This window comes from Anser brachyrhynchus (genome assembly GCF_964034855.1).
Source record: "Anser brachyrhynchus genome assembly, chromosome: 2".
Taxonomy (NCBI): domain Eukaryota; kingdom Metazoa; phylum Chordata; class Aves; order Anseriformes; family Anatidae; genus Anser; species Anser brachyrhynchus.
This window is the reverse complement of record NC_137695.1, coordinates 113,621,595-113,636,475: the sequence shown is the minus strand read 5'-3', so window position 1 is coordinate 113,636,475 and position 14,881 is coordinate 113,621,595. Positions and strand designations below refer to the sequence as shown.

General features: G+C 41.8%; 1 protein-coding gene across 2 annotated transcripts; it reads left to right on the top strand.

Annotated features, from left to right (window-relative positions):
* Window positions 1-1,096: 1,096 nt before the first annotated feature.
* AQP4 (aquaporin 4) lies at window positions 1,097-14,165 on the top strand. 2 transcript variants are annotated; one of them, XM_080582846.1, is made up of 5 exons: window positions 1,097-1,295; window positions 5,351-5,765; window positions 6,687-6,851; window positions 7,221-7,301; window positions 9,431-14,165. In XM_080582846.1, the coding sequence occupies exons 2-5, from the start codon at window positions 5,385-5,387 to the stop codon at window positions 9,707-9,709; spliced, it is 906 nt and encodes a 301-aa protein (XP_080438972.1). In that variant the 5' UTR covers window positions 1,097-1,295; window positions 5,351-5,384; the 3' UTR covers window positions 9,710-14,165. The 2 variants fall into 2 exon arrangements, with proteins under 2 accessions (XP_080438972.1, XP_080438971.1); XM_080582845.1 differs by lacking the exon at window positions 1,097-1,295 and adding an exon at window positions 1,347-1,475.
* Window positions 14,166-14,881: the final 716 nt, after the last annotated feature.

Genomic DNA, 14,881 nt, shown 5'->3' with positions numbered 1-14,881 from the left:
AGGGTATCCTGAACTGATAGCGTTACACATTAGACTCACTTTTTGCCCATGTAACTTGTTGCCTACAATCTCCTAGCAGAAGTTAAGAGAGGATATCCGTGGTTTTCCATGGTTTCCACATCCAAAGTAGTTCTTCAGCTCTTGCACTGTTTTCTAATGTGCAGAAAGATTGCCTGGCACAGCGGGTATAGCACCGGCCAGTTGATTATTACATCTAATTTTGATTCTTTCTCTGTTGCCATATGGGTGTATGGCAATAGATGTAGTTTCTCTGTGCATGCTGTTTTAACCTGGTTTAACCCCTGAACAGCATGTCCTTTAAAACATTTTCTATGTAACTTATGCACTGATTATTTTACTGCATTCAAAGGTCAAAGCCACCTGGAAAAAAAAGAAAAAGAAAAAGAAAAAGAAAAAGAAAAAGAAAAAGAAAAAGAAAAAGAAAAAGAAAAAGAAAAAGAAAAAGAAAAAGAAAAAGAAAAAGAAAAAGAAAAAGAAAAAGAAAAAGAAAAAGAAAAAGAAAAAGAAAAAGAAAAAGAAAAAGAAAAAGAAAAAGAAAAAGAAAAAGAAAAAGAAAAAGAAAAAGAAAGAAAAAGAAAAAGAAAAAGAAAAAGAAAAAGAAAAAGAAAAAGAAAAAGAAAAAGAAAAAGAAAAAGAAAAAGAGAAAAAGAAAAAGAGAAAAAGAAAAAGAAAAAGAAAAAAGAAAAGGGGATTTTATAGACAGATACTTTGTTCGATATTCATGCCTGCCTTCTTCAAGTGTCAGGTTCTGTGCAGTCTCTAACAAAATAATCCTGCCTGGAAACTTGGGTAACTTTACTGATGGTCTGTTTTCGTATAGCCTAAAGGGCTGTTTTTTCGTCAGATTTTTCTCATGCTATGGATGGGTTGGGTTCCTCTCAAGGTGAGAACCACCTGAATTGTCTCACCGGCATCAGGGTCAAGAGCTCTTTTCAGCGGCCCCCCGCCGGCTTCCCACACGAGGCAAAACTTTGCTGAAGGCAGCAGATTAACCCCTCCGCCCCCCTGGGAGCCAGCAGGGTCCCGCTGAGGTATGCGGGGTGTTTCACACACCTAGATCTCCCCACCTCACAGCGCCCCGGACTCGATTCCCGCGAACCCAGCGCGCAGCGGGAGAAGAAACCGCAAAATCTCCCACTCGGACCGATCATCCCCAAACCGCGCAGCCCCCCCCCCCCCCCCCCCTCGCGCTAATTAATTAATCCTATTCCCACGACCGCAAGCGCCCCCTCTCCGCCTCGAGCCCCCTCCCGGCCGTCGGGGAGCAGCAGCAGGTAGGGAGGGGAGCGATTGGGAGCCGCGCCCCCCCGCCGGTCCCCCCCGGTCCCCCCCCCGGGTCCTCCCCCGGTCCCGGCCCCGGCCCCGGCCCCCGCCCCGAGCCCCGCGCCCCCCCCGGCCGGCGCCGCAGCTCCGCGCGGAGGCATGAGCGACCGGGCGGCCGCTGCGCGCCGCGGGTGAGTGCGCGGCCCTCCGCGGGGTGCGGAGGGGGGAAAATACGGGGGGGGTAGGGGTGGAGGGAGGGGGGGAGGAGATAAAGCTCGAGAGGGGGCTTGGGGAAAGTTTCGAGGGGGAAAAGGGGAGTCCCGGTGGGGATTCTCTGCGGTGCCAGGGTGCGGGGTAGGAGGGCGGAGGGGGGGGGGTATGCATCGTGGGGGGCTTGCACGGAGCCCGGCCCTGTTCCCTGAAGGTGATAGCTTTCAGTCGCCCTTGGGGTTTGAGGCTGGAGGTGCCGGAGGGCTGCAAGCCGGCGCTGTTCCGCGCCCTACAACTTTTATTCGCCGCGATCTTGCGCTTGCCCCCCTCCCCTGCCGCCCCCCTCCCCACAAGCGGGTGCCCGGTGTCCCGGCGGGACACGGCCGGCACAGGTCGGGGGGGCCCGCGGATGCCCCCCAAAGAGCCGCAGATGCCCCCCAAAGAGCTGCGGATGCCCCCCAAAAAGCTGCCGCTCACACGGAGCTTGCACCCCAGGCAGGGTCGCTGCAAGCCCCCCCAGCTGCTGGCCCTGCTCCCCGCAACCATAGTAGTGAGGGGAGGAAGAATTTGGTAAATGCCGTTTGACATTTATATGGATGACAGCGTTACTGCTTACGCTGCTATGGCTTCGGAGCTGTAGTCACTCCGACGATGTCCTGGACAACAGTGAGTCCTGCCCGTACCCCAGGCTCCTTTGGCCCTGATGGCAACGTGAGCTGTGAAACCCACCCTGCACCCTATCAGTCTCCCGTGTGGTCTAAACCAGAGGATTTCAAGTGAATCCATACAAATTTAATGTGCGACCGGAACACAAAAGCATCGTTCTGCTTTTCTATTTTGTATTTGTGTAAGGCAACGACGAACAGCAACTACTCCAAAAATTGTTTTGCAACTTCGATGGCAAATCTTAGTGGCTGGAAAGTCACGTTTCAGTTTTAGAGCTGGCAGCCATCACCATCTCATCTCGAGGCTTTAAATTAACTGCATGCAGAAAGAATAGTGGACGTTGGAGGCGGTATTGATTTCCAAGTTGCTTTTGGATTTAAGTGAAAACCTGGGCTCAGGGCTAAAACACAGTATTAAGCTTTTATTAGCAGGTGCGCAGCTTGAAAGAAAAAAATTTGCTGTGACAGCTGGGTGTTTTGCTGGGTGTTGAAATCATAGAAAAACAGACTGCTTCAGAAAAACATTTCTGTATTCAGAATAGGTGTTTAGATCATTAACTATCAAAGTATGGCTGGCAGTACAGTTCTACCATTTTCATATTTTCCATGCAGTGTGCTATTTAAGAAAAATAGAAACTTTCTTTATTTCGATGAACAAGGTTTTGTGCTTTTAGACTTGATGATCCTTATGGGTTCCTCCCAACTCAGGATAAGATTCTGTGATTCTTTGATTCTATGATTCTATGATTCTATTGAGTTATGCTTTTGACTTATATCCAACATTTCTGCATTTTCAGGGCTGTAAATAATATTGACTGAGTTGATTGTACATGTTCTCATAGGGTCTAGCAGTATGACATGGGCCCTCCTTAAGTGGTAGCCTGGACAGGCCCGTCAGCAGGTCAGCAGAAGTTGTGATCTACCGGATCCTCCCTCTGTCACACATGTGCATGCACCACTCATTCACTCTTCCTGTGTTCTGGGACTTTCCCCAACTGGAAGGAAGCTAACTACACAGTTTTAATACCCAGTACAATCACTTTTTTCTTTCCACTCCTACAAGATGAAGGGATGTAGCTAATTTGCACATCTCGCTGTTCTCTGCATACAGAAGGAGATCGGTTGGGCACTCTTGGGACAACGAAGCCAGGAGTCACCATACCCCTCTCTCACATTCTCCAAAAACCTACGGTCCCCTCACTCTCTTCAGTGGTAGGAAATTTTACAAAAGTCTGGAATATAACACCAGGGCTTGAGTTTTGCTTAGAAAAAGCAGGTGCAAGCTAAAGCTCAGGGAAACCCATGGTGCATCTCAACTGAGATGGGTGTGAGAGGGTATGAGTGCCACTTTCCTTGCCTGTGCATCCAGGTTTCTTTTCCATGGACACCAGGATATGCCTCATCCCTGTATGAAATGTTCATCCAGGACAAATCCTGTGACGCTGACCCCTTCTCAGTGTAGATGCAGTTCCTGTGTCCTCCTGAGGCCACTGAATTAAGTTGTTAGTAAGGGAGTAGCAAGGTTGTTGGAGGTAAGCTATAGACAGTCTTTAGGTTGCAGTGAGAATCTGGGCATAGTGTTCAAAGACAAGGATCCCCAAAAAGCTGTGTACTTTAGCACTGGGGGAGGTGGTGAATTTGGAGCCATTTTGAACAAAAAAGCCTGATCTAGGTAGCTGGTCATTAACTGGCTGCTAATATGAGATCTTACAAGTCCCACTCAAACTTCAGAGTCTGTCAGATCACTTCACAAGCACAGCCATTTGCAGGAAATAGTGTAATTCTTGTTCTCTTCTGAGAGTCTAGAGAACTGAGATAGAGTACAAATGACCTACCCAAAGTACACAGTAAATTAGCATAAGAAATGAGACAAGGAAACAAATTATTTGCTCCAGTCACAGGATTAAATTGCCTTTCCCTAACTCTCAGCAACTGTTAAGAAATTCATGGGCCATTCCTCTTGCAATAACTTGAAAAAGCTAGACATGCATTTTATGCTTCTTTCTGATGTAAGTGGTATTAAATATGCATTGTAGCTCAGTTACCTTAGATAACTGAGCATAAATTCATCCATCTTCCACTTGAAATTTTGTTCCCAAATGTAACAGCTGAATATTCTTTCTTTTGTTTTCTGGGTTTTTGTTTTTTGTTTTTTTTTGGAGGGGTTGTTTTTTTTGCTTTTGTTTTTAAAAGAAGAATCTTGTTAACATTCCTTAGAAACTCATTAAAATGCTTCCCTTTTGGCTTATTCTCCTAATTTATTAATACCACAAATAACTTTTCTTTGGTGACCCACTTTCATAGGTATCTGAGCATCTAGCAAAACTGTAACTCATCAGGAAGGCTGCACAGACTAACGAATAGCATTTCCAGACAGGGGAAAATCAAGACGTTCCTTTCTTTACCACATGCAGTTGCACACACCAAATGTACAGAAAACATGTTTCTATTCCACTACTTAACTCTGCACCCTTAGCCTCTAAAAAGGACTTAATTGACTGCATGATTGATTTAAAAGTCAGAATTTAGGATTGCATCTATTCTCCTGGCTGGATTCAAATTTTACTCTATGTCCACAGAGAAGAAACAGATTTTTGCATAACTATAAATTGAAGTATTGGTTTGTGTGAGTGTTCAAACAAATAGACTTTCTCTTACAATTCCCAGAGCAACCTCCTAACATTACACTGTTGTAAAAAAATATTTGGTTTTGACTAAGATACTGCTTTTTACTGAAATATTGTACCTGCATTGTGAAAAGTACACATTTTCTTAGAAAAAGAGAATACCCACTGATTTAATGAGCATGATGCTTAACAGGCCACTGGAAGTGGTAGGGCTTTGCAGACTCTTAGGCAGAAGTCAGCTAGTGTAGAAGATTACACTTATTTTCATTCTCATTTATTTCAAAAAATATAGGGGGGTTCTTTGCATGAACCAAAGCTATAGGGACAGATTTATCACAGAGTATGACTAATTACCCTATGTATCACACCTGCAGATACTCAAACACTGGCAGTATTTTAAGGGCAGTCTGCTTTGACAGTGCACACATCCGTGGTTGTCCCAGTCCAAGGATACTCAGCCTTGAAGCCTTCCCTCCAAAGTCTGCCAGATAGCAACCTTCTAACAGGAGAACACAGGAGAACATTATTGCTTGACTTCTGATGAAGACTTGTTTTCCTTTTCAGTAAGTGTGGACGTCTGTGCAAGTGTGAGAGCATCATGGTAGCGTTTAAAGGCGTCTGGACACAGCCCTTCTGGAAGGCTGTTTCAGCAGAATTTTTGGCCATGTTAATTTTCGTCCTTCTCAGCCTCGGTTCCACAATCAACTGGGGTGGAGCAGAGAAGCCCCTGCCTGTAGACATGGTCCTTATCTCTCTCTGCTTTGGACTCAGCATCGCAACCATGGTGCAGTGCTTCGGGCACATCAGCGGTGGCCACATCAACCCTGCTGTGACCGTGGCAATGGTCTGCACGAGGAAGATCAGCCTCGCCAAGTCGGTCTTCTACATTCTCGCCCAGTGCCTGGGAGCCATCGTGGGGGCAGGCATCCTTTACCTCATCACACCACCAAGTGTGGTGGGAGGCCTGGGAGTCACTATGGTAATCACTTCTGCTCCAGCTCCTGGAGTAGACTAACTCGGAGCCTAAGAAAATATAATCAGTGTCACACAGAATAAAAAGAGCTCAAGTAGACATTTTAGGAGCTGGTTGGTTTATTTACAACATCCAGACAGGGTTTAAAGCTCTCCCTGGGATGGCTTTATGCAGCGCAATATCTATAGCTATTCTTTTTATACAAGTTCTCTTTTCTAGAACTTCCCCAAATCTGATGACAGCAGGTAATGTTAATTTACATACAAAATTTAAATAATATATGCATGAAATGCCATTTTCATATGGACTGGGGAGGGGAAATTAATTCTATGCCATTATGATGGGGATTGAAAAAACATCAATTTAAAATGACATACTTTTGAAACAGATTGTGGCTTAGATTTCAGCTTTGTTCTAAACTAATAAGAAATGCCATCAGTTAGCCCTGTTGCAGGACTTATTAAAAATGCACTTGAGCCGCACACTGCTTAATTTTTAATTGAAATTTAAATTAATTAAGTCAGGGCTAATTAATGAATTTATAATTGAATAGTAAATTACAGCGCTCCCAAGAAAAAAAATGGTGAAGGGGAAGTGCAGCATTTGCAAATCCCTGTGTAAAAATAAACTACACTTCTGCAGTCTAACTTTGAAGTTCTTGTTGGATGTTACTGGCAAGCTGTCTGTTGTCAGTCCAGCTATAATTTTCCATGGCTCTCAAATTAAAAAAAATAAATAAATGGGAAAAGGGGGGAGAAGAAGGGTGGGAATCTGCACCTCCAAAAGTTCATTGTTGTCTTTCACTGTGTACTATTTAGGAAGTCACCAAAAATATAATTCATTGAAATATAGTCAATGCATGTGGTTGCTTTCTGATTTACAAAATTGCTTTTGCTTCATCTCCGGTGTTTCTTTCTCTTCTTCCAGGTACATGGAGATCTTTCCGCTGGCCATGGACTCCTGGTGGAGTTGATAATTACATTCCAGCTGGTTTTTACTATTTTTGCCAGCTGTGATTCAAAACGAAACGATGTCACTGGTTCAGTAGCTCTAGCAATTGGATTTTCTGTTGCAATTGGACATTTATTTGCTGTAAGTTAATGGCTTCTCTTTAAAAAAAATAGAGCCTTTGTCCCGTTATGTCTACTTCAGACGTAAATGGAAGCTTCTGTAGACTTTATAGCTGCTATAGCTGTATAGCTGTTGTAGTTTTTATAGGTCCATGACAAAAAAACATTGGAAGTAGCAGGAGGGTCCTCTTGGGCTGCTGCATCAGAGATTTCCTGCCTGTTCTTATGATGGCTTTGTTAATTTTGTGATAAGACTCTGGAGAGTGACAATACCTACTGTCAGGATTAGATGTCTTACAAAACCAGGGTGTCCCATAGTGCAAGGACTAAAAGAAATTGAATAACTACCTTTGAGACTCTAATAACAGGTAACATTTTGTCTCTACTTTAGATCAATTACACCGGTGCCAGTATGAACCCTGCTCGATCATTTGGACCTGCTGTCATCATGGGGAAATGGGAAAACCAATGGGTAACTCTGCTTTCATGCTTCCTTCACCTTAGCAACAAACAGCTATCAGGATTTTTCATACATCATCTGCCTTTAGTTGTCTATCCTTGCACACCCCATAGAGGCATCACTGAAGAAGACAGGTGCTGACTTGCCACATGCTTTAGAGTAATCTTGCTGCTCCCCTGGGGCCGTAGTGTGGTACACAGCACACTAGAATAGCATTTTGCTATTCGGGGGTCATTTTGTGGAGGTAGTAGCTGTGGTAGAAAGGAAATCATACAAAAACTTCAAAACAAAAAAAGCAATCCAGCGGGACGGAAAGAATTGAACTGCTAGAAATAAAAAAATCCTCCGAGGCAGATTGCAACCCCCCCAGTCATGCTGATGAGAAGTTATGGAAGTAATTCTGTTGGCTTCACGTCTCACCTGGTTCCACGGCAAATTGGGGCAGACATATACAACGACAGCAGAGACCCTCTGCAATCTCTTTCCAGGGAGACAACCTGCCTCGGCAAATGCCCGCACTGAGAGACAAAGGAGTTGCAACCTGGTCTTTACAAACTAGACCAGATGTTACCTGTTTTGATTTTTGATGAGAAAGCATCCCCTTAACTACAGGTATTTGTGCAGGAAACAACTTGATAAACAGATTGTGAGTGACACAGCCATTTTTATAGCATCCCACTACTGAACTTATCAAAAAACAATTAATGTTTTATAGGGAGAGATGGATTGCAGCTCAGCCTCCCCTAATTAAAGATAAGGAAAGCACTTCCAGGGACACTTTCAGTACTAACTATAAGATCTGCATATTACAGTGCATATAAGGATTTTCTTGATTTTTAAAGTATGGAGCCCACATTGCTCCCACTGCAGCTAACAACAGAGATAGCATTGTCTTCAGGCCCTGAGGCTCCAGTTCTGCAAACACGATGCCATGTGTAACTTTGCTCCCAAGAGTTATCCTACTGAGGCAGATCTACCCAGTTATCAGTGAATGGCTTGTTCATACAAAAAACTGCAATAGTTTTTCACGAGATTAATTATCCATACTCTGAGGGAGCCTGTAATTTACCACTAAAGCTGTAAACAGTAAGCAAATGTACTATGTAGAAAGTTGTAGGAGAAGCTTAGCTGCTGTCCTGGTCATTTGGAAAGACGGCCTTTCTCTCCTCCTTCAGAGCGGTGACATTAACATGTCATTAAGAGAAGTCAGTGGGCCTCTTCACCTACTAGTGTTACAGAATTGCTGCATGTTGTACTGAAATAGCTACCCTACAAAGTTGTGTGTGTCATTTGCATATGGTTATACAAATTAGATAATCAGATAGATGGCTGCCTGTTGGGTTCTGCAGGATCAGAAGTCAAATTTGGACTCTTGGAAATGTGAGTCTGAAATATTGAAACAGAACTGCTTGTATATATGCATTAGGATAGGTTTTGTTTCCTTACACGTTGATCATCATCTTGGGTGAAACTGCAGAAAGAAGATGTTTTTTACATTGGTATTTATTTGGTGTGTCATCTGGCAAACAACACAAATGCATTATCTACAGGTGGAAAATAAACAATGAAAATTTAGAGAAAGCTTCTTGGAAAGAGGTGGATCAATAAAAGTTGACAAAACCATTTATCTCTGAGGCTATGGGCTTGGTTCTCAATCACCTTACTCTTGCTAGTTTAAAAGAAAAGCAGAAATACTAGGGAGTATTGCTGAAGTGGGCAAAATACCTGTGAGAGAAGAGAGACAGGGAGGAGGCAGAGAGGGAAAAAAGGCTACATGGAACTAGTGCTGTTAACTGCCTAAGAGACTGCCTTTTGACATATTTCATACATCACTTCAGAGAATTCACTTCACTGTTGAGCTGCAGGTCACCATCTGTGAAACTCAGTGCTCCTAACTAGAACCTAACACTTCTCTGCCTCATAATCTGGTATGTGGGCAGATTTCATCCCAGGCCATGAAATCCAGTGAACTATATGGCCATACATTTCTGGAAAGCAGAGTTGTTTTAAATGATTGGGCTAGAGCACTTCATATAAAGTTTTCGGAGTGAAGTCTGTAGTGACATGATTTCCTCTGAGATCCTGGCTTCTTTCTTTGCTGTATAGCTTAATGCCTATGTTTTTCCCACCTCTCTTTGTAGGTTTACTGGGTGGGACCAATAATAGGAGCAGTCCTTGCTGGTGCTCTTTATGAGTATGTCTATTGCCCAGATGTTGAACTCAAGCGCCGTTTTAAAGATGTCTTCAGTAAGGCTACCCAGCCATCCAAAGGGAAATACACAGAGGTGGATGATAGCAGGAGCCACGTGGAGACTGATGACCTGATTCTGAAGCCTGGCATAGTTCACGTGATTGATATTGACCGGGGTGAGGACAAGAAGGGAAGAGATCCGTCCAGCGAGGTGCTGTCTTCTGTATGACTAGCAAGGAGCACTGAAAGCAGAGAGCAGCCTGCTAGCATGTCCACAGATATCCTTCCACCTATTAAAGAAACAGATCTCCTCTAAACTGAGCATCTACCATTTCTTAAAAGGTATGGTATGGGCAGCTGCATGGTAGTGACATCATCAAACCATACATCTGCTCAGTTGGAATATTAAGCCTTCACTATAATTCTGATTCCCCATGAATTATTCCAAATTAAGAGTTGTTTCTACTACTTTCATTCTCTTCTTTCTGGAACAACCCCAAAGTCAAAAAAAAAAAAAAAAAAGGAGTTGAAAGCATTCTCCTCTAATAAATCAGTCAACAATGAGATTAAGATAGAGATGTTTAACATTCAGATTGACAGTTAAGACATATCAGGAAAAGCCTATAGACATGAAGACCTACTTATCAGATTGTTCTTCTGACACTTAATTGGCTGTTGTCAGCTCTCATTAGAACATCTTATCCATTAAGCTTTCTCTGCAAGGTTCAGGGAGAGCATCAACAAAATTTAAGAGTTCTATCCAAAGTCAAGCAAAGGAGTATTGTTTCCACTTACATACATCACTATTGCCTTGCAAACTACCTCTGGAAAAAAAATGGTATTTTAATAGGTTTTGAAAAAAATTCTATCAACCCATCAAATTTCACTCATATGATTTCCTGTATAAATATATTACCTTCATCTCTTCCCAGGAGTAAAAGTGCTGAAATTGAATGTTGAAGTCTACTGTAATAAGGCTGCAAAGCATTTGACTGTACTTCATGCTCGCCCATGTCATTGTCTGTCTGGTGAAACATTCTCCTGGGGTTTGACTATTGACCATTTAGTGGTAGCAGACTCTCAAGGTCATGCAAAGAATATAAAGGCTTTCCTGTTACTTAATAACTCAAATAAGAGATATCAGAAGAAAAGAAGGCATATCTGTTTTCAGTGCACTTGTTCAAATACAGATTTCTGTGCTAATTTATGTAAACTAAAGGTTTAAATTACTTACCTGCTTTCTTACAAGATGGTTGGAGATCTGGGTTTTTTTAATTTATTAGTAATGTAGAGGGTTTTTAACTTTTAACTGTATTGAAACACTGATTGGGAAATATTTTTTTATAACAGATGATAAAAATACGACTGCTTTTGTTTTTCTGTTTTAGCTGATGCCTAACTAGTTGAACAAGATCTTTGCTTGTTCCACTGCTCATACAGTCTTAATTAAACCTCCAGCACCTTCACCAGCTTCTTTATTTGTTGTTAGGAAAACATGCAAGCACTTGCAGGTTTTTTTTAGGGGGAAAGGGTAATGAAATATTTTCAGTAATCAGTCTTTCCCTCATAGAAGTATTTTGATAGACATAATCACCCCAACAGGACATTTTATAAAGATTGTACTGACTTACTGCTTTTGCTACTGATCAGTGGTTTTGAGTTTTACAATATGCAGCTGCCAAGCAGTCAGGAGCATTACATTATTACTGTAATTGTATAGTTTTATTTTGAAATTGAAAAGCTACTCCTGCCTACTTAGCAATAAGAGGAAAAAAAAAAAAGCATTAGTCCTGACAATGGGCTGTAATAGACTCTTTGGCTCTTTGACATACTCTACATGCAATTTTTATTACAGGGAATGAGATGATTCTAGTGAGATAAACCACTGCTAAACTCAAGTCTGTGCACTTTGATCCTAGGGCAATTCTACTATCCCAGCTCACCAGCACCGTGTAGCCCCAGCAGTACCTGCAGTACTGTTCTCCTAGTTTCACACTTTTCTTGCCTTAAAAAACGTGTTAGAGAGTGGCACAGGCTCCCTGCATTGAGCGTGAGATTTGTGACTCCTCCATGCATTGCAGTTGGGCCACAGATCTTCCTCTGCTCCCCCTGGACACAGCACATGGCACACGTGCGCAGGTCAGGGCTTCCTTGGGTGACCCTGGAACAGCCCTGCTCTGTGCTCATGAGTCCTCCCGCTCTCTGTCATGTACCTGTGTGGAGTCTGGTAAAACAGCTGATATTTAGCTGTGCCTCTGACACAGCAACAGCATCACGCTTTAAGGGCTTGAGTACAGTTAGGGAATTGCTTGGAAGAGACAATGTCAGATCACAGATAAGAGCCAAGCAGGAGCTGAGTAGCACTGGTAAGGAGCTAAGCCACAGCAAGGACTGAGTCTCCTGGGGAAAGGCACAGGTGTTCAGACTCCTATATATATATATATATATATGTCTCCTCAGATAGGCAAACATCATGCTAAATAGATTCAATCAGAAAGATTAAAACTTGTGCGCTTTTTTTTGTGTGTGTAGGCATTTGTTCTGACTTCCTTGTTTTGTCTTGTCTTGTTTTGTTTTCCTTTGTTTTATTTTGTTTTGCTGTTTTGTTCAAATGCTGTGTTTGTTAAAGGGACACTTTGATTAAACCTTTTGCATGGCTTAAGCAGATAAAGTGAAGAGAGTAATACTCATAGCACTGGTGGATTTTTAAGAAATTTTTTGCATTTTCGTATTTAAAGACACTCCTTAGAAGCTCATAATAAGTGAATTTTGCATGGTACTGTATTATTTAAATAAGAAGCTGTGATTTCTTTTATGCTTGAGGGTCCTTTACACAAATGGCATGATACTTTTCTCCACCCAGCCTGATTCTACTGCTGAGGTGAGCATAACAAGAGCGTGGCACTAGCCAACTCAATTAGGAGGATTTTTTTCCCTAGAACACACTTTATTAGCAAAGTGTGGCTACCACTCAGAACCAGTCCTGGGAGAGCACCTCGCACAACAGGAGTATTGGAGATAAGATGCCGAGACTCCTGAAAAGATCAAGGGAAAAAAGGGAAGCTGAAGTAAAGAGACCATTAGATCATAAAGGATGTTGTTGCCATGCATTGGACACTGGTAGGAAAGCGAGATATGGTAGGCCTGCTCCTGCTCCCATGGAATGAGACTCGTGGATAGGTTTGTCGTTAAGTACAATGGAAATGATCCTGAGCTATTTAGGGGTCTGATGGCTTCTGTCATGCACTTCGCTGTAGTTTTTCCAAAATAAGAGCTTTAAAGCAAGATAGTCACTTCTGGAAAGAGATGCATTTGACTTGAGGTTTATGACCCACCCGAAAGTAAACTCTTAGGTGTAGCTGCCACCAAAGCTGGTTCTACCCCACAACAAGAGATCACCATTTATGTAAGGGAACCTCCATAAGGGATGGGTCCTTCAGCATCCATTAGGACTTAGCTTTAACCTGCAGGGATATGTGCTTTTCTAAGTTGTTTCACAGTGGTATCATCATCATAAAATAGTAAAATTTTGTTAAATAATAGACTAGCATGATCTTTTCATGGATTGGAAATAAAGTATTTATTGGTTTATGTTGGTTGATAGATACCACAGTAAGTTTGATGGGCATTTCACCATTATTTTAGGGTCCTAAAAATATATGGATGAGTCTTACTCCTCCATGATGGCACAGTTGTTTAAATATTGTTATATATTCATAATATTTAATCACTGGACATCAGAAAAGAAAGGACGAAAGCTAAAGGTGGTTACACTGAGTCACACAAATATCTTTCAGGTTGCACCATTTCCAAGAAGTTTATCAGCCAAATTCGAAATATTATCATGAAAGAATGACAAAAATAAAAATTAAAAATTAAAAAAAAAGATTCCTTCGGCATTTCGAGTTGTCATAAACTTTCTGTTCTTAAAGTATATGGAATTATCATTTTTTATGGTATCATTTCATTCAGTGGAAGCAGGAGCAAGACACATCTTGTATGCAGTATTTAGGTTTGTCACATGTATTTACATATGAGTTTTTCAAAATGAGTTTTATTTCTGATTATTAATTAGCCATGGTACCTGCATAAAAAGCTAAATAGCCTTCAAATAGGATTTCCACCTTTCTAGTGCTTGGCAACAGAGCAGTTGCTGTTGTGCCCTGCAACATTTTATCTTCAGTCTGTGTAACACATGAAGGATATTATACACCATCCAGTATTTATAATCTAAATAAAATATGTGAGAATTTACATTGTGAACCTTTCTGTCTAAGGTGAGAGAACACCATACAAAATTTTCTTTGTCTCAAATCGACCTGTATCTGTGTTTCTCAAGGACTTAACAAACAGATGTGATGCAAATTCAGACTGAATTACTTATTACACAGTTACTTACATGATCTAAATCATACTGATGCAGTCTCTGTAATTTAGGACAAATGAGGTAGAGCAAACTATGCACAAGGATTTTTCCACAAGACTGCTTATTGTGGTAATGTTAGTCACCATGACATCAGAACTAATGTTGTAGGACTTAAAATTTCCTTATGTTACATTTGGAATAATCTACTGAAAAATACACTGTGAAATAATATATGATTTTCTGGTTCCCACCTGTGCTCTACTGTATCTCACACTACTGTTGCAAATAAAGTATCTGATTAAAAAAAAAAAAAAAAAAAGATATCATTTGGTCACTGAAAACATTCAGCAGTCCTAAAGATCACAACCAAAACATGAGAAAAAAAAAATCCAGAAAATAGAATATGCATAACAGGAGCCTGGAAGTGTGTGCAGCTGAGAATGAATGACTTACTGTAGAAAAAAATCTGTCAGTAAAGAGATGTGATTGCAAAAGATAAAATGTCTTTATGGAAACAAGATAAACCAACTAGAGCAAAAATTATGCTGGTGTACATACACCACCCATTGTGCTACATGGGTTTAAAACTCTTGTGGAATAACGGAGAGCTAAGGCTTTATCCAAGCGATAGGAATGACGCAGGCAATTAAGAGCCCTTTTACTATTGCATGGGTTGTGAGACCAAGCTCCCATGAGGAACTGCAGCATCAACATCAGGTCCTGTAGTGACAATGTTTTTTGTTGTCTGGGTCCTTACTTGGAATGCAAAGTTTAGCTCCTAAAACATGTATGACACTCATGTTAGGATCCTTACAATGATTAGTATGAAAACCCATCACCTGGGGGAACACCTAATCAGCAGGAAGAGCTGAGAGGTGACTCACACCTGACACCACTTTCAGAGATTTGGCTCCTGCCTTCAGCTGCTTTAGAGGTAGCTTCAGGGATATCTCCCAAGGGGCCAAAGCGTGCATGTGGCTGCATGTGTGGCATATATCTTACTGCACCTTACTGAAACGGGCTCCCAAGGGAATT